We start from the raw sequence: 19850 nt of genomic DNA, 5'->3' as shown, positions 1-19850 counted from the left end.
GTGCACTTTCATCTACCCAGATTCTTTGTGTTGCTCTAGTATAATATCGGAGATGCAGAAAATATCAGTAAGGCCATTGTCTGCAGAGCCGTGAGAAAAGTGTCCCTAGCTCTGAAACGTCTGTTAAACTCTTGTGTTGTGTTCCCTGGACATAAACCTGTGAGGGTCATCAAGGAGGAGTTCCACAGGATTGCAGGTGAATGATGTAGAAATCAGTTAAAATTTATGATTATAAATCATATTCAGTTAATAACATGGTGCTGCAACCTCAGACTGGGATTAGTCATTTTAATTTCTTTTAGGATTTCCCGGTGTGAGAGGATGCACTGATGGAACCCACATTCCCATCATTGCTCCTTCACAAAATGCAGGAGACTATGTGAATATGAAGTCCATTCACAGCATTAATGTGCATTGACTGTCTCAAAATGTCAGACTGCGTCACACTGCAAAAACTCAAAATCATACCAAGAATATGTGTCTTATTTCTAGTCAAAATGTCTCATTTATAGTCAAACAAATCACACCTAAAAGTAACTTGTTTTAACAGCTAGCTTTAACACCATTCCACCTGTTTGCATCTGTAGCCTAACATTATTGTGATTGCATAAATGTATAAAGTAAATTTAAACTTAGGCTACGCATTGATTCGAGCAGTAATTTTCTTCCACACCGACTCCCGTTCCTTCACTGCTGCAGCCACGTTACTCTTCTTCCTGAAAACAGCTTCAAATTCACTGTATGAGCGCATTAAAAATCCAACTCCAGAGGAGTAAAAAAATGCAGACCTTTTCTTGTAGCTTGTTGCCATGGTGAATCGTGGTAATGGGGCTCCATTGATGACGGCTTTTTAACGTTGTGGTGCACGTGCTTAACTCAGAGTGAACAAACTCTGTGTTGACTGAACCGATTGAAATCACCTGTTCTGAAACCCGTAACCCAGAGTTTCCCATCTCAGAGTTACTCAACTCAGAGTTCAGGGTTAGGCTCAGAGGCTGTTGAATCTCCTTTCTGAAACGGACCCCAGGAGACACTTTTACTTATTTTCAGTCATCGGGCATTAATTTCCCTCCTGGCAGCAAAAAACATTACATGAGCCTTTGGAAACTCCTGTGGGTTACACTGAGCTACCAAAACACTTTGAAGGCTGTCTAACTCTATAAAACACACCACAAATGGAGGTAAACATACTCACTAGCCTAACAACATTAAGACTACAAACAATCCATAATACAACACTCTCTGTAAGACACATATGTGTCAGGACTTTATTATCTACTGTCTATTGTCTTGGGCTAAAAAGTTATTTTAGAAATCCATCCTTGCCATGCGACACTGCATTTTTTCCATATGCATGCACATGTACATAATCCATAAAAAATAAGGAAAAATTAACACAAAAGAAACAAAAATACATCAGGTCATTAGTGATTTATTATTCAACTACTCTTACCCAGCCCTACTGTATACTTCCCAGACTCACTACCATTTACTACCACAAAGTGAGCTGTGGATACACAAACTCACTCATATGATGTAATGAGACAAGATGTAAACATGTTAGATATAAAAAAAAATAGATATAAAAAATGTTCAGGGTATTGACTAGTTCTCTGAATATCTGCAATTATAAAATCATGCATGAACTTTTAAATGCATAATTTCCATAAAAGCTGATGAGGACATCTGAGCAGGGGGCGCCATACTGTCATTTCAGCTGGGGTATCAGTATCTACTTCAGTTCTCAGTGTCTGCCCTGATGTGGCGTTGATGTAGTGATAGGGGTGTATCTCAGTTAGGACCTCCCAGGAGGAGGGCGGACATCTGCTACCTCTGAGGTCTTGTCACATGAAATTACAGATTTAATCAAGTCCTTTCCATCTCCTTCGCCCTTTTCCATTTCCTCCCTCTCGTTGTGACTTTCTCTCTCCTTCCCTCTCCTCTATCTTCCCTATGTATCTGTCTCTGTCTGCTCCCTCTTCCTACACACCCCCCTTTTGTCCCTTCCTATATATCACTATATCACAAGTTTTTCTCCTCGCTCTTTTCTCCTTGACTTTTCTTCTTTTAGTTTTTCTTACCACCCCCACCGCACTCCTCTTCTCCTCTCCTATCCTATCCTCCCCTGCCTCTAGGTCACAAGGACCTGATCCAACCTCCTGTTCTGAGTCTTACTTAAACTTCAGTTATGTCAGCCAGCCTGCAGCAGAGCTGTACCAAACCCCCAGGGATCCAGTGACCTTAAGAGTGCATGGGAGGAAATGCAATATATACTGTGGTATAAATGGACAAAGTATATCTGAGGAAGTAAAAAAGTAAGAAAAAAGAAGACATAATGCAAAGAAACAAAGTAGGAGATGTTTAGAGTCTACAGAATGTTTGTTATGCTGAATATTAATTTGCGAAAAAGACATTTTCATGACAATGGACTTATTGTTGACTGTTGACTAGAACAGCTAATCACACCTAACACTGGCCTACTCATGTAGATACTGTAGGTTGTTTTATAATGCAATGCATGCTTACAGTGTAATTTTGCTCTAAAGGAGAATTCAGATACAACAAACAATTACATTTTTTAATCGCGATTAATCACTGCATTTCAATAGTTTATGGCAATGAATTGCTTTTTTTGCATGTTTTAAATTCCATTATTTTGCACTTCAAAACAGCTTTAAGGTCCATATTCAAAAAATGAGGCAATTCTTACCAGTGTCTTGATAGGAATCAAATTAATGTATGGAATGTTTGGTCTAAATCCATGACTCAGAGGTAGGAGATAACTTCAAAGTGCTTATTCTGTTAAATGCAGTGTTTAATTGTTTGTTTGAAAGGATTTCACTGTTGCAGTTGAGAAAGTGCAGTTACTCTGATATTTAGATTACTCACTGACGTCCAATGATCCAGGTTAATGTGACAGCATTTGCACTTCTCAGGAGTTCCAGTTTAGTTGCTTTCTCTGATTCATACAGGTCCTGTATGTGTAAAACTACTGTTCCCCACAACGGTAAGACATATGACTAATCACAACATGGCAACCTGAGGACGTCCCCTTAATACATAATATACTTGTGCAGTAGTGTGTCTATGTTGCTCTGCAGTTACACCTCCAAAACACTGGTAGGTTATGGGGTTTCTGTGAAGTGCTGTAAAATCTGACTGATTCAAAACACTACTAAAACACACTAAAATACACATTAAACATGGCTTAATAGTGAAATTTTCAAATACATAAATTAAATTTCAAAAAATAATGTGTTATGTGTGGACGTTAATTACATGGGGATTAATGCATTAATGCCCATGATATATTTTACCTGCAAATGTATTCATTTTTTGCACTTCATGTTTATTTACAATTGATTTGACAAAATATAGACTGTCGTATATGGAGCTACATTAGGGTCAAATGTTTTGTACTTGAAAAAATAAAATTTGAAACTGAAAATTCATGTGTTGATCTTGAATTTTGAAAAATACAACAATGTATTCAAAATAAAAATAAGTATGTGAAACATTTTTTCAGGTTAAATATAATTTTGATTGTAATTTGAGTGTCCGCTTGCGATGATGGCGTCCAGTGGGTCGGTTCAATCTGCTGGAGCCCAAACATCCAGCACACAGGTGAGAAATGTTAACTAAGCTTTGGGAAATCATAATAAGTATTAAGGGGTCGTTTTTGTGACAACATACATTTTCACAGCTCCATTGTCACGGCCCTATTGATGCTTCCACATCCAGACGTGTCCCCAGAAAAATCACCTGGAGCCAGGTCAGGTGGAAACAATTCTAAAACACCTCCCTACTCACCTGACCTGGCTCCAGGTGATTTTTGTGGCACCAGGTGAGTAGGGAGGTGTTTTAGGATTGTTTCCTTTTCCCCAAGCTCAAAGGTTTCATCCAGGGGACACGTTTATTGGATGAGGAAGCATCAACAGGGCCGTGATGATGGAGCTGTGGACAATCACACTTTCCAGCTCTGACAAATTCACCACTTAAAAGACGTCACAAAAAAATGTATGTTGTCACAAAAACGACACCTTAATATTTGTTATATACCGCAATTGGTGCTCAGTACTGTCTAAAACAGATTTCTAAATGAAAGTTTGTCACTGGTATCAATTTTTACACTGCCAGTCACATGAATATGGTGTATATAAGTGTTGCGTCAGAATTTTTTTAGTGCCTACGTTCCCTGAAGGCACTGTCACTCATGATTCCACACCCCTCTCATTTGATGCCACGCCCCCCACGCCACATCAGGGTGAAAAGTCTGAAACTCAAAAAACAGATTTGAAACTGAAAAAAAAAGATCTGAAAGTGAAAAAAAGATTTGAAAGTTAAAAATTAAGATTTGAAACTGTAAAAAATAAGATCTGAATCTGAAAAGATAAAACATGCAACTGAAAAAATAAGACCTCAAATGTTAAAATACATATGGAAGTGAAAAGTGAAAATAAATTATTCATTCAAAAGAGTTACCAAAGTGAATCAAAATTATGTTTAACCTGAAAAAATGTTTCATACACTTATTTTTATTTTGAATACATTGTTGTATATTTCAAAATTCAAGATCAACACATGAATTTTCAGTTTCAAATTTTATTTTTTCAAGTACAAAACATTTGACCCTAATGTAGCTCCACAGTCGTAAGGGTGTAAAGACTAACAGAGGTCAATCTCACAAAGTTCCCCAGAGCCAAGGACCTCAGGGATTCCGGCCACAGATCTGTTACATGTGTGGTGCCTATCTATGACCAGTGTATGACTAGGTTGCTACTGATCATTATGGTGTTTAGATATGAAAAAAATTATTTATGTTTCTATTCAAACATCAAAAAGGCCCTCAAAGCACTTACAAAATATGCACCTCAACAGTACATACTTACTGTGTTTCTATTTGTACTTCAAAGGAAAATATTGTACCATTACATTAACCTGCCTCTCAGATAATAAATGCTGATCAAATATAAACCATGATTTTGTTACTGCATCACATATTTCTCACCTAAAATGAAATCATAAACATATTTTGGTGTGCTGTTTGGCTGTAATATGAGAACTTGTGAAGAGGATGTGGGCACCATACTGTATTGTAAAAATGGAGGCTGAAAGCACTGACATTCAATGGTAAAAGTAAACAGTGCTGCTCAAATGTGAACCAAGATTCTGTTACTTTGTTGTTTTCAGAAATATATTTTAGCTCACTGTTTAACTGTAATTCAATATAATTTGTTACCAAACAGCTGTGATATTGTTTCCTGTGGAAAAAAGGTTCAGCCTGCATTGTCAGTGAAGATTCTCAGTCATGCAGGTCATGGTAATCATGGAAGATGTGGAGAAGAGAGCTCTGACCACCTTTACAGGAACTGCTCCTAGCCACTAGTTCAGGTACGTGGATGACACCTGGGCCAAAATCAAAACTGAGGAAGTGGAAACCTTCATAGAACACATTAATGCAGTGGACCCCAACATTAAATTCACTGGGGAAGATGTGAGAGGAGCCAGTCTACCCTTCTTAGACTGTGCAGTACACATTGAAGAGGACAGGAACCTGAACATTGAGGTGTACAGAAAACCTACACACACGGACCAATACCTGCTGTTTGACTCTCACCACCCACAAGTTGGGAGTTATCAGGACACCGAATCATCGGTCTGAAAACATGCCCACTAGGACAGAGGGGAAGGTGAAGGAATAGAAACACATCAGGGAAGCACTTCAAACCTGTGGCTACCCCAACTGGGCCTTTGCAAAAACCTCAAAAAGACCTAGAGCAGACAGAGAGGAAGGGAAACAAAAACGTAACAACACTGTCATTCCTTATGTCGCAGGAGTGTCTGAGAAACACCCAGACATAAGCAGAGTAATGTAGTATATGCAGTTCAGTGCAGCCAGGAATGCACAGATTTATACATTGGGGAAACAAAACAACCACCCCACAAACGCATGGCACAGCACAGGAGAGCAAGCTCCTTACGTCAAGGCTCAGCTGTCCACTTACACCTATAGGAGAAGTGACACTCCTTTAAGGACAGCAATGTGCACATCTTGGCCAGGGAAGAAAGGTGGTTTGAAAAAGGAGAAAAAGAAGCCATCTACGTCAAGCTGGAATGACCATCGTTAAATAGAGGGGGTGGCTTATGACACCACTTATCACCCACCTACAATCTACAGTCTAGGGATCCCTCTCCAGATGACGTCACACCCATTCACCCCTGGTCCCACCTGACCCTAACGGCTCACATGGTGGCCAGATGGGTCAACGACATTGTGACCTTAACGACTCTGAAACAAAGTGCTCACATGTGACCCCTAAGACTCTGCAAGGGTTCACACCCACACAGGGTTTAAAGTCTGCAACTTCGTACCAGTCATTTAGAACTTGCTTTGACATAACCACAGTAGTTACAAAGGAGAGCATGAATTAATTGGCAGAGGTATTTTGCCCACTATAATGTTATTAGTGTTATGAGTACTACAAAGAAAACACACCCAACTAACATCTACTCATGGTCAGAGACACCACCAAAATACACTCAGTGAGACATGCTGACACTGCACATCAGTGTGTCCCCAGGAACACACCTGCCACACGTGACATAGATTGCATGAATGGTTGTCAAGATATGTGAAAGACACACATACATGCACACATAAAAACATACATACATACATACATACAAAGATTTCTTGCTTTACAGTTGGAGTGTTTAATAATCAGCTATGCAAAATGATAAAACACTGACTTGGAGTACATTTTTACTCATTGAAGGTCCCGTGTTTACAGGTGTTGGAAAGCACCGAAACAGTGTCAATAAGGACCAGTTATAGGGTACATCTGCACTTTCCATGTTTTCACATGTAACTTAATTAAGGGTTCAGGCCCAAAGGGCTGATACCCTATTGTAAAAGCTTTAACTTCTTTTCTTTTTTCTTCTTTTCTTTTCCTATGAGATGGTACATTATAGACATGACATTTTCACCAGTAATTGTAAGTTGTGTGCAAATGCTCCTTGAAAATATGATGCCAAATGGTCAGATGGGGGCGCTGTAATTAGGCCAAAAAAAATCTTTTGAACTTGAAATATGACAGACAAGTGCAGCTGAATGTGCTCTACGAAAAGCAGAAAAGAACAATTAAGGTCCTTTAGTAAGATTTTCTGCCATTTTGAATATTTTGAAAAAGACATTTTTGACATCTCCTCTAAACCATATGTCCATCTTGTACGAAACTTTCCGTGGATCATCATTAGATCAAGCTTATCAGAAGTTATCAAAACTTTTGTTGATACCTCATTGTGTTTTGAAGATGCTGACCAATGAACTTCAGAGATGGCGTGGCCAATGAGGTACCAAGAACATCTTAAAAGTTTAATTTAAATTGACCACCATGGGGTGCCACAAATGCAAAAAAGATTTACTTTGTACAACATAAATCAGACGATAAATCACAAATTGCTCTCCAAATCATTACACAACCTGAATGATCTGTTTTATAATAATGTTGAACCACAAATGTAAAAATCAGTCAAAAGGGGGTATTGCAATGCTGTTTTAATTTTTATGACAACACATTTTTTGACATCTTCTCTCGAATTGTGGGTCAGATTTGTACCCCATTTTCTGTGGCTCATCATTGGACCAAGCTTGTCAAAAGTTAACATAAGCTTGTTGATATCTCACTGGGTTTTGAGGCGATTGATGGATAAACCTTTAAAATGGGCCTTGCTCAGCACATAACTGCATAACCATTGGGCCAATCATCATAAAACTGGTAGGTTATATCTGCATAAGTACCTTAAACATACCCTGAAAGTGTCATTCAAATTGACCACTCAGGGGCACTACAATCTACTATCTAATCTACTATACCTAAATCAGACATTGTCTGTCTTATCATTCCAAAACTTGCAGGGTGTGTTAGATAATAGTGATGAACCACATGTGTAAAATTATTTTGAAATTGCTCAATAGGGTGTGCCACCAGTTCCAAACAAATGCAATTGCCTTTTTTGGGGGGAGTTTTTCCTTGACCGCTGTGAGGGTCCAAGGGACAGAGGGATGTTGTATGCTGTAAAGCTCTCTGAGGCAAATTGTTATTTGTGATATTGGGCTTTATTAATAAAAATGAATTGAACTGAACTGAACTGAACTGAACTGAATTGAACTGAACTGATTTGAATTGAATTGAATTGAATTGCTGCCAGTCAGCAATTAGCATACATCCCCGCCATGAATAGCCAGTGACCACCATATATGGACGTTATAAGGTGCATCCTTACAACCTGTGAACATGGAGCAAACAAAGGAAGAGAGAGAGAGAGAGAGAGAAAGAAAAACTTTTCAGATGCTGAGAAAAACGTTTAATTTTCTTCTGTCATTAGCGGTGTGACAGGGACAGGTTAAGCAGGCCTTAAATGAGGTAACAGATGCTGTTAACTCTGTGCCCTCTGTTGTAAGAACCATCCAAAAAGTTTAATGAAAACTGTTCCATATGAAACTTGTGCACACACAAAACAACAACAGCTACTGGAGGAGGCTGAACACTGTCATAGCTCTCTGCTGCAGACAAGCACTTCATCAGAGAGACCTCTCTGTCATGGGAGCCAGCAACATGCCTCTACTGGAGCAGTAAACAACTCTGAAGGTAAAATGATGTACTTATTTTATTAAGTGTTAAATCACTACAAATTCTGGCAGCCATCACTGATAGCTTAGTGTTGGTCAGTAACCTGGGTCACACAGTCTTGCCACTCAAACAGAAGATACATTTGTGATTGAGGGGGCTTTCACACCTGAAAGTCCGGACCAAGGTCCGGACCAAGGTCCGTGTTTTTGCTACATTGTATACATTTGGTCCGGTTGGTTTGGTTTCACACTGCATTAAGGCGACCAGACCAAATGACATATTGACGTTAATTACGGGCCTCTAGTTTCGCAGACCGGGCGAGGGGGAGGCGCAGCACACCTGCGCTTCGCCAACTAGGTGTTTTGCAAGTTTGGCACACCGTGCGCCTGGCACAGCTACTCCTCTTTCCCACCTCCGTCCCTCCTACGTGCGCAAGTCGGAAAGAGGGAGGAGAGAAGGCGTGGAGTGAGTTTTACACAGCCGATTCACATCACACCAATCAAATGAACCCCTCTCCTCGCCCTTAAATGCGCCGCGCAGAGGTGTAATGAGAGTTTACTCAATTCGCCATGGCAGAAGAGAGCAGCAGCGTCCTCCTCCTCCTCGCAATAATGTACTCCATCTTTGTAGATCACGTTAAGCAAGAACATTTTAACATTTGTATAGGCAATCACATGAAGCATGTAAACTCTTAAAACACTGAACATAACTTACAATTTGTTGACAGCGTTTCTCTCGTGCGCACGCGCGCTCTCTCTTTCTCTCTTGCAGTCTCACTCTGTTTCTTTTCTTTTGATTTTTCTAAGATGACAGATGCTGAATATATACTCCCTATCTGATGCTGTGGCTGTTTGTGGTTGGCTGAGAGGGATGTGAACTCAGTTTGCAGCTGTATTAATCAAATCAGGTTGGGTTTCCGGGGTGTGGTGGTTAGCACTCTCGCCTCACAGCAAGAGGGTTGCCGGTTCGATCCCGGGCGTGGGAGCCCTTCTGTGTGGAGTTTGCATGTTCTCCCCGTGTCAGCGTGGGTTCTCTCCGGGCACTCCGGCTTCCTCCCACAGTCCAAAGACATGCAGATTGGGGACTAGGCTAATTGGTAACTCTAAATTGTCCGTAGGTGTGAATGTGAGTGTGAATGGTTGTTTGTCTCTATGTGTCAGCCCTGCGATAGTCTGGCGACCTGTCCAGGGTGTACTCTGCCTCTCGCCCGATGTAGCTGGGATAGGCTCCAGCCCCCCCCCCCGCGACCCTCAAGAGGATGAAGCGGTTAGAAGATGAAGGCTGGGTTTCCATTACGCATGCCAAACGTGCCAAACGGTGCCACGCAGCAGCAGCAGGGGGAGGACGAGGATGAGCCGGGCGAGCCAGCCACACAGCCGGGGGCAAAGCCGGGAGCAGCTCCGTTTCGCGTGCCAAACGACGCCAATCCCCTTCGATCTGACATCAGATGTGACGGGACAGTCGATATAGAGATACATTTATGTACTGATTGCAGATAGTTGCATTGAATAGTGGTTTTTGTCCCCCTCAGTGTATATGGTGACTACTGCCCTGTCATGCATGCATAATTAGGCTGCAGTTGTCTGGGTGCGCAAAGGTGAAGTACGCTGGTCTTGTCATACAAAGTTTGATGGAGTGTCAACTGGACAATATGGAGATATTTGCATCTTGAAAGCTGGACTACAAATGTGGATAGACAGGGAGAAACATGGTAAGATACGATATTCCTCACTATATGAAGTGACTGGTAACAAGATCTGTATAATGGGTTGTAAAGAAATTCATCAGGTTTTTAGTTTGTAGACAATTGATCTGGATTTATGGTGTGATGGGATGACAGCTGCATTCACGAGTAATCCATCCAAGAGTAATGTGTGTGCAAAGCTGTATGAAAGCTCTGTTATACAGCATTTTACTGTAACTTTATCAATTTTTTTCGCCATGAAAACGTTGGAATACGACAAGTGCTTAGCCTTGTTGGAAAGCTACTGTTCCGCTGTTTCACGTGATATGTATGGCTTCTTGCTATGACACACAGTCGTGGAGAAAATCCACAGAGAAGAACAGGTGTGAATTTGGATGCACTATGTGTCATTCGGGCCCATAGGGTTAAAGGTTTTAAAGTCCGAACTATCGAAAAAAAAGCTTTCACACTTGTAAATTTGGTCCAGATCAAACGGAAAAGTCCTAAAGTCCAGACCAAACGAGGTAGGTGTGAAAGCACCCATGAATCAAGTGGGAATGGGATGCCAGAAATGAAGAAAACATATGTATCAAGTCAATTCAAATAACCAAGTCACATTTTTAAGAAACCTTAACTGTAGCTTGAATCTGGCAAATGCCATCTAGCTAACTTAGCTAATTATGTTATATTTCTAATTTCTTGTCATGTTTAACTTGCGTGTTTCAAAGGCATCTGTGTACTGTGAACATAACATCATATTAACCAAATCATCTTAAAGATGGGAAAAGCTGTTGGTATCTCCAGGAAATGTGCTTCTTTTGTTGCTCGCCCCCTCTAGTGTCAGATTGTGCAAAGTTTAGTATTATGTCACCTTGACTATTGTTCTGTGGTCTGGGCATCTGCAGCTAAAGGTGAGCTCAGAAAGCTGCAGATTGCCCAAAATAAGGCTGCACGGTTGGTGTTGGGTTGCTCATCCAGATCAAACATTAGCCGCATGCATGATTCCCTCTCATGGCTGATGGTAGAAAACAGGTTAGCAGTAAACACAGCTGTATTATTTAAATCAGTCTTGATCAGTAGAACACCTGATTTTATATTTGAACAAATTGTTTTTCAAAATACTGTGCACAATCATTGCACTAGAGGGTCCAGCAATGGTCAGCTGGTACTGCCTCGCCCAAGAACAGATGCTTTATCACAATCTTTTATTTATAGAGCAGTAACTCTCTGGAATAATCTGCTTCATCATCTCTGTTGTACAGAAGGTAAACAGGTATTTAAAAAGAAACTTAAATCTCATTTAAGATTGTAAATGTTGACTTGGCTGTATGTAGAGTGTTCAGTGTTTTCAGAGAAAATGATTTTTTAGATTTATGAAAATTATTAAATGTTGCATGTTTTAATTAAGTCTTATCATTAGGTATATATATATATATATATATATATATTTATTTATTAAGATATTTTTAGGGCTTTTTTGGCCTTTAATGGACAGGACAGACAAGTGTGAAAGGGGGAGAGAGAGAGAGAGAGAGAGAGAGAGGGAATGACATGCAGCAAAGGGCCACAAGCTGGAGTTGAACCCGGGCCGCTGTGGCAGCAGCCTTGTACATGGGGCGTCTGCTCTACCACTAAGCCACCGACGCCCCGTCATGAGGCATATTATAATTGTATTTAAATGTAAAATGCATGTGATCTTTTGTTGATGATATGATATGACTGTTTTGTATTTTTTTTTTTTTTTTGTGGACCCCAGGAAGACTAGTTGATTACTACGGTACCAGCTAATGGGGATCCTTAATAAACTAAAACTAAATAACAGAACACAATACAAACTAAAATTATTATTTCTAATGATTGAAAGCAATATTTATGTGCAAAATCTTATTCAAACAAGATCTTCGAGCAGTCAGAAGAAGGTGTAGAGTTTGTGAATACCTACGAAAAGAAAAGAGCTACCAACACTGATGAATGCAAAAATACCAGTCAAGTTCCTTCTGTGAACAGTGTACACAAAAATTCATTCTGCTCATGTTTCATGGATGAGACCCAATGTGTGCACTGACAGTAAAGTCGCTGAAAGAAGCTCGAAACACAAGGCAATTCAGAAGGGAAAATGTATTGATTTACTTAAATTCCAAAATATTTAAAAAGTCATTTGAATTGAATCCTATCAGGGACCCCTTGATGTTCTCGGGACCTTGTAGTTAAAATACAACTGCCACTTTCCCTGAATAATTCTAACGGGAGACCTCTGTATGTTACAGCACTTCCTCTCTCCCCCATCTGTATCTGCACTGTCCCTACCTAATACAGGCAAAATAAAAACCTTAAAAGGCTGCGATTTTCCAGTGAGTCATCGCAGAAATGATTCCAAAGCCCAATCTAATGCCTTTATCACTAACAAAAAAAATTATGATAATACAGTTTTTGGTTTCCATTTAATAATAAATGTAAACGGATGTAGAAATTATCTCTTTTATATCACATTGACAGGACATTGGCATATTTTTGTTTGAAAAAATGTCAAAGCAGTCAGAGGGTTTTGAACATTCCCTACTTCATCCCCATCCCATACTGTCACCTTCAGCTTCACAAGTCACGCCCACTGCTCAAGTACCTGAGGCCTTTTCCCTGAGCACCATGACTGTGCTACTGTCTGTCATGTTTATAATGTTTTATCAGTTCAAGTTTATGCACAAATCACTGAGTCATGTTCTTTGCTTACTCTAGTCTACCTTACCATATCTTTAGCACTTGTTTCTCTGTCTCTGCCTCTATGTGTGTGTATGAGACCACTGAAATATGACAAATGAAAATTAGAAAAATAAATGAATCCATCTGTATTTGTAATAAATTCCAGCAAAGGGGGGTGTTTTCCATACAGTACTGTGGGATTCTGATATATGTTTGTCTTGTGTTCCTCCTCTGCTGCATTGTAATACAGTTTATTAATAAATCCACGTCACCAAGAAAAACATCAACTGAAGCTCAGTGAAATAAGAAAAAAACCTTGCACCACAACTGAATGTGATTGTAATGCAAAGATCATTTGTAAAATAACATGCAAAACTGCATAACAAAAGGAATGTGCAGCACAAATGCAGCTGCAAGATACACACTAATACACAGACACACACACGCCACTCTCCTTATTTTGTAACAACTACAATGAACTGCCGGCATTGTTTCCGAGGAAAAGACCATCTCAGTTCTATTAATCCCTTTCCCAATCAACCCAATGCGAGTGTCAACCCCTGATAAACCCCTTAACCAATCACTACACACACACACACACATAAAACACACAGTCAGTCAGTCATGACCCCTGCTAACACTCACCCATGGCAAAGAATGGGATCCCCAGTAGTGTCGAGTTGAACTTCCCGTCCGATATAAAGAAGATTCCTGCAGCTGTTACATTGGCAATGCAGATAGTCAGCACGCCCAGGAGGCCCAGGAATGGCTTTCCCCTCAGGCAGTCCCGCATAGAGCTGGAGATGGTTGCAGCCAGGAGCACCAGCACCAGGCTCACCAGCACCTCCCCCTTGGCCAGTACACCTGTCTGGTGGAAGTCCCGCCACAGGCTGAAGGAGGTGAGTGACTGGATGTGGAGCTGGTCAGACACATGGGGCGCCTCGGCCGTAGACAGTCGGCTCACCAGGGCGCAGAACTCGTTCTCCCAGCGTTCAGCAATGGCATCCTGCACCACTGGGCCATGGTTGCGGAGGTAGTAGGTGATCTGGACAGCGCGGGCAAATTTGACCTGCTGGTCACGGCTGTTGGGTGAGAAGGACACACCACCCAGCTGGTGGCCAATGAAGGACACACGGCCATCCTGTAGAGGATTCACAGATATCTGACATCAGCTCTGATCAAAGATTTTATAGAAATACATCATTCAACTGGTTTTAAATGCTTCAACCCAACTGACTTCAAAACAGTCATGTTGGCTTTGACAACAGAAACTGGGGAGCAGCCAGTTGTACCACAAACTGGAGAGTTCCAGCCTACACAGAACAGAGCAGAATCTATTTGCCTCAGTGTTGATTTATCATTTCACTTAAACACACCTTACAGCTGTGGACAGAGCTGGCTCTGACGGTTGGTGAATTAATTTAATCATGGTGCATGCAAGACATCACAGTGACAGGAGTTTGGAGATAATGTGGTTGTGCAATAAGAATTATGCACAGCAATGAAGAACTCAATGAGGCAGCTGGGGCAATAAAAGTGGATCTGGCAGTCTGTCAGGAAGAAATACAGAGCTGAGGTTATTACTGGCACAATCTCTTTCATATTTAAGTTGAAAATGTTGCAAAGGTAGCACTATACGTGTGCATTATGCCACAGGTTACAATGTTTTGATTTTGAGGTAGTCTGTTAGCAGCAATAATACATAAAACTATAGTTACATAAACAAAAGGTTTATTAAAACACACTGAATTGCCATTCTTTGAGCCTCTCTCTTTCAATCAAGAGTGCCATCTAGTGGGCTCAGAAAAGAAAGAAAATGCTTCATGAGGCTTCATAAGGCCATCACTACAATTACAGCCTCATGGTTGTATGCCTCCATGAACCAGTCAAGTTGCAGTTACAGTTTACATCTATCTCTGAGAAAACTTGGATGTTCAACACACATCATGCCCCCGATAGCACAGAAGATCTATACAATCAGCACAGTTTCAAAGTGGACAAATATTTCCCCGTCTGTTCCTGAGATATGATGTTAAATAATGGACAGAAAAGTGGTTTTGGACCATATTAGGATGCCACAGGGAGGCTGACCTTTAACTTTTGTATATAAAATGTCATCACTTCATTATTTTGTCCAAATAGACATTTATATGAATTTTTTTTTCAAAGTCACAGTGACCTTGACCTTTTCCCTTCGATCACTAAATTCTAATCAGTTTATTTGTGAGTCCAAGTCCAAAACTGTAAATCTAAAAGAAAATTGTAATATCACTCACTGAGATGTAGTCTGTAAGCAGGTTGTTCCAATCGAGAGAATAACAACTTACAGAAACACCAGTATATCAGTCTTTAATGATACCTTGGAAACCTTCTTTAATCATCTAAACATAAAACATAACTCGCCCCAAAACTAAAGCCACGTACATGATCATATGTCCACACCATGACAACCATCTTCTACAATCAATACACCACCACTCCATACTGAACCATACACTCGTACATATTTAATCTATATTCATCTGCCTACTTATTCCTTATTTACTCTTTCCTACCTGCCTATTCGATTAACATAAATAAACATAGCAAATCTATATGTAGTAGTAAAAATATACAAAAACAGCAATTTTAATCTTTATTAACAGTTCCAGCCTGAAGGGCTGAAACCAGTGGTGGCTGCTGGTCTTTCAAACAAGGGAAGCTCACTTTAAGTTTACATCATAAAATTTGTCATATTGTAGCAAGGCAGTAACTTATAAAAGGAACATTTAATTGAAGAAGTTTTTCAACCACACCCATGCCATAGAATCACAGCAAAAAACACCTCAAAGATGTTCAGATGGGTTTAAACACCTGAACTGTGTCTACACCACCAGAACTGATTTTCTCTCAAAATAAGTTTCCCTGAAAGGAGCAGCACCTTAAGACTGGCCCAGATAACAGTGCTACATAGCAACATTCTCTGAACATTCTCAAATATTACTGAAACACACATTTATTATATGAAGTATGCCCTCCACTCCTTTTGCAGGGTACAAACTCAATAACGGAATGTTTATGTCTTTATTTACAGTGCGTGTTGTGTGTACTGTACAAACGGTAAAAATGAGCTATATCGCTTATAAGGAACTCTGAACAGCACTCTGTCAGAAGACTCCACTCACCGATGCCGGTGTATATTTCCAAAGCGCTGTCAATCACAAAGCGGTTCCGCCTTTTAGACAATTCCTCCAATCAGCATGCATACACTGGGCGTCCTCTCCCGCCTACCACTCCATTAGGTCCCAGGGAAGCTGAGCCTCCCTGGAAGTGACAATTTTGTGGCATTTATCCAGTGACCATCTCACTTTGCTGCATGAAAAAAACTGCTCAGCGCTGTCTCATAGGAATGCTTGGAAGCTCTGGGTCCAGCAGGCTGACAGGAGAATGTATGACAGGGAGGTCGTGTTTGAAAACTGGTGATAAACAGCTGATCCTAGCACACATTTAATGCAATGTAAATTCTTATTTTAATGTAAATTCAATAGTGCATATTTGACCATTTCTTTTAAGAAATTTTAGGGGAAGTTCAGCCTCCCTTGTTGTCTCAGAGCAATCGCCCCTGGCTGAAACCCTTTTGTCCTGCTTTATTATTAGGGCCCGAGCAGGTCACTGACCTGCGAGGTCCCTATTGTTTTTCGAATGATTATTATTAGGGCCCGAGCGACGACAAAGTCTTCTGTGAGGACCCTATTGTAATCGCGCTGTTTATTATTATTAGGGTGCGAGCGACGATGAAGTCGTCTGTGAGGACCCTATTGTAATTGTGCTGTTTATTAGGGGGCCAAGCCCCAGGGGCTGAGGGAACGCGCATGCAAGCAGACGCGTTTCCTAGGACCAGCGGTGCTAGGAACCCTATTGTTTTTATAAAAATTTTTATTTTTATTCTTCCGTAGGTGCTGCAGGCTAAACCATGCAAGGCAGGGCGGTGCAATTTGGAAGGGTGGTCCAGACTCCTGCATGTACCTCAGATGCAAAAAATTATGTACATCTGCCTGCAGGGGGCGCTATAACCTAGGCCAATGCGTTTTTGCCTATAGCTCCCACACCGTATGTCGCACATTCAAAAATCTTGTATCCCCAGCTTCCCTGAATAGAGCTGAATCACTTTGCCATAGGCCACGCCCACTTGCACCGGAAGTTTTTTTCGCAAAGTCACGAAAACTGGAAAACCTACTTTTTCAAACTTCTCCTTGGGATTTTGTCCAATCTGCGTGAAACTTGACATATACACTCTTCTACTGGACCTGATCTAAAGTTATCAAAAGAATTTTATTCAGTCAAAAAATGCACAAATTATTAACAAACAAACTTCTATAGCTAGCTATAAAAATGCAAACTGTTGGATATCTCGGTCAAACTAAATGCTATTAACACCAAATTTGAGATCATTGGTTGGCATAAGACTGTGAGGATATGAGCCGAATTTGGCGAATTTTGGCAACTAGGGGGCGCTACAAATATGATAAGTTTATATCTCTTGAACGGCTGCACCGATTTCTATGAAATTCGGTTGGTATGATGTAGGGCCAATTCTGAGGTCATATCTTGAAGGTGGTCATGACTGGTCAATGTGGGCGTGGCTTATTACAAGATAAACAACAAACATTCATTTTAGCCAAACTATTATGCTGAAGGCTTTGAAATTTTGAGGGTACATACAGAATAGGACACAGATCTTCTGTACCAAAAATTGCACATGTACTCCACTAGGTGGCGCTATAACAGATGCAAACGCGTTTTTGCCTGCAATTTACACATTTTAAATGACACTTTCACAAACATTATATCCATGTGTTCCCTGGAGAGAGCTGGGTTTTCTGACACAGGCCCCGCCCACTTCTGCTGCACATTCTCTTTGCTAATTCGCCACATGTCCAAAACCTACTTTTTCGAACTCGTCCTACATTTTAAGTGCCACCTGCCTGAAACTTTGCACATAGAATCTCCAGATGTGTCTGATGAAAAGTTATCAAAAGAATTTTGGCACTCCAAAAAATGCGCTTGTTACAACCAAACAATCTTTTTTGCTAGCTAAAAAACACACATTGTTTCATATTTCGCTCAAAGTAGATGCTTTCAACATCAAACTTAAGTCACTCGTTCCCGAGATCATCCAGAGGCTTTGTGCCAAATTCGTCACAAATCGGTCTATAGGTGGCGCTATAACAGATGCAAAGGCAGTTTTGCCTGTAACTTCCACATTTTAAATGACACATTCATAAACATGCGCTTGCCCAGAGCCCGTTGTCCTTCGGGGACAACTTCCATGGGCACCGCGGGATGCGGGGACCGAGTCGCACGGTGGGGCTTGGCCCCCGTTCATAACTGCTTCAGTTCTTTGTCCAAAAGGATCGCATTTTTCACTGCCTGAACATACCCCAAAACTCATGAAACTTGGAATATAAGTCACACCTGGCGAAAAATTTTATAAGATATTGTCGTCCTGAATTTCCACCACTAGGTGGTGCTATAATCAAGGAATTTAAAATGAAGTGCCTTTTGGCTCATAACTCCCATATACTTTGTCGCACATTCAAAAACCTTATATCCACTAATTCAGTGAATTGTGCTGAATCTTGTGATATAGGCCACACCCATTTCCGCCTGCCGTTTTTTTCCCGCAAATTCGCAAAATGTCGCAAACCTACTTTTTCTAACTACTCCCTGGCAATTTCACCGACTGGCATGAAACTTTGCACACAGTATCTATGGACCCTTGTGACAAAAAGTTATTAAGAGAATTTTGATATTCCAAACAATACTCAAGTTATTAAATAACAACTTCCTGCAGATTTCATTGTAAACAGGAAGTGCTGCATATCTCCTTATTGTTGTATCCGCATGTCATGAAACTCAGTTGACTACTTCCCCATGAGCCCCTGAGGCTCTGTGCAAAATGTCAGGCGATGACCACCAGGTGGCGCTCTTTAAATTGAAGTATTTTATATCTCAACATCGGTTGGGCGGATTAACATGAAACTTGGTATAATTATTGTCAATGCCCTCCTGAGGATATCTGACGAAGGACAAACCAATCCAAAACTAGGTGGTACTCTGGTGGCTGTCTTATTTAATATTTGGCACCATGCCAACACCATAACACTCATGGAAATAAAATTGATAGGGGTGGTATAGACTGGCCCCTGTAACTCACACACCAAAAATGAACAGCAGGTGGCGCTATTTTCAATGCAAAAGCGTTTTTGGCTCATAACTCCTACATAATATGTTGCATATTGTTAAACCTTCTATTTACGTGTTCTCTGAATCCAGCTGAATTGTGTGGTGTAAGCCACGCCCACTTTCGCGGTAACTTCCCATTCGCTAAATTGCGACAAATGAAAAACTTTTTCGAACTCCTCCTAGGCGATTTGACCGATTTGCACCAAACTTTGCATGAAGCATCTATGGACCCTTCTGACAAAAAGTTATTAAAAGAATTTTGATCGTCCAAAAAACGCCCAAAATATAAAACCACAAATTCCTGCACATTGTTTTCAAAACAGACAGTCTTTCATATCTTGACCAAATACAGTCCGATTACCTCAATACTTTTGCTGATTGTGTTCCATGGCCCGATGAGAGTTGTGCAAAATTCAGTGCAAATCGGCCAATAGGTGGCGCTCTGGTGGCAGTCTAATTAGTGTGAATGGAAATAAATTGGAAAATCTTCAAATCCTCTTCAAAACTCATCGACTTTCAACCTCTTCTTGTCCCTCATACTTTGAGCTAGAGACACCATGTCAACTTTTAAAGAGTCAGAAGACCTTGAACTATTGGGCATGTATTCAGCT

At 40.6% G+C, this 19850-nt stretch overlaps 1 protein-coding gene across 1 annotated transcript in view; it reads right to left on the bottom strand.

Annotated features, from left to right (window-relative positions):
• The window catches only part of ptchd4 (patched domain containing 4), a 271230-nt gene that overhangs the window by 156210 nt on the left and 95170 nt on the right, over nt 1–19850 (bottom strand). The window contains exon 2 of the mRNA XM_049590660.1: nt 13660–14155. Coding sequence (XP_049446617.1) covers nt 13660–14155 — 496 coding nt within the window. The remainder of the gene's footprint in view (nt 1–13659; nt 14156–19850) is intronic.

This window comes from Epinephelus fuscoguttatus, linkage group LG11 (genome assembly GCF_011397635.1).
Source record: "Epinephelus fuscoguttatus linkage group LG11, E.fuscoguttatus.final_Chr_v1".
NCBI lineage: Eukaryota > Metazoa > Chordata > Actinopteri > Perciformes > Serranidae > Epinephelus > Epinephelus fuscoguttatus.
Note: the sequence above shows the minus strand (reverse complement) of the source record. Positions and strands in the feature narration are given on the sequence as shown.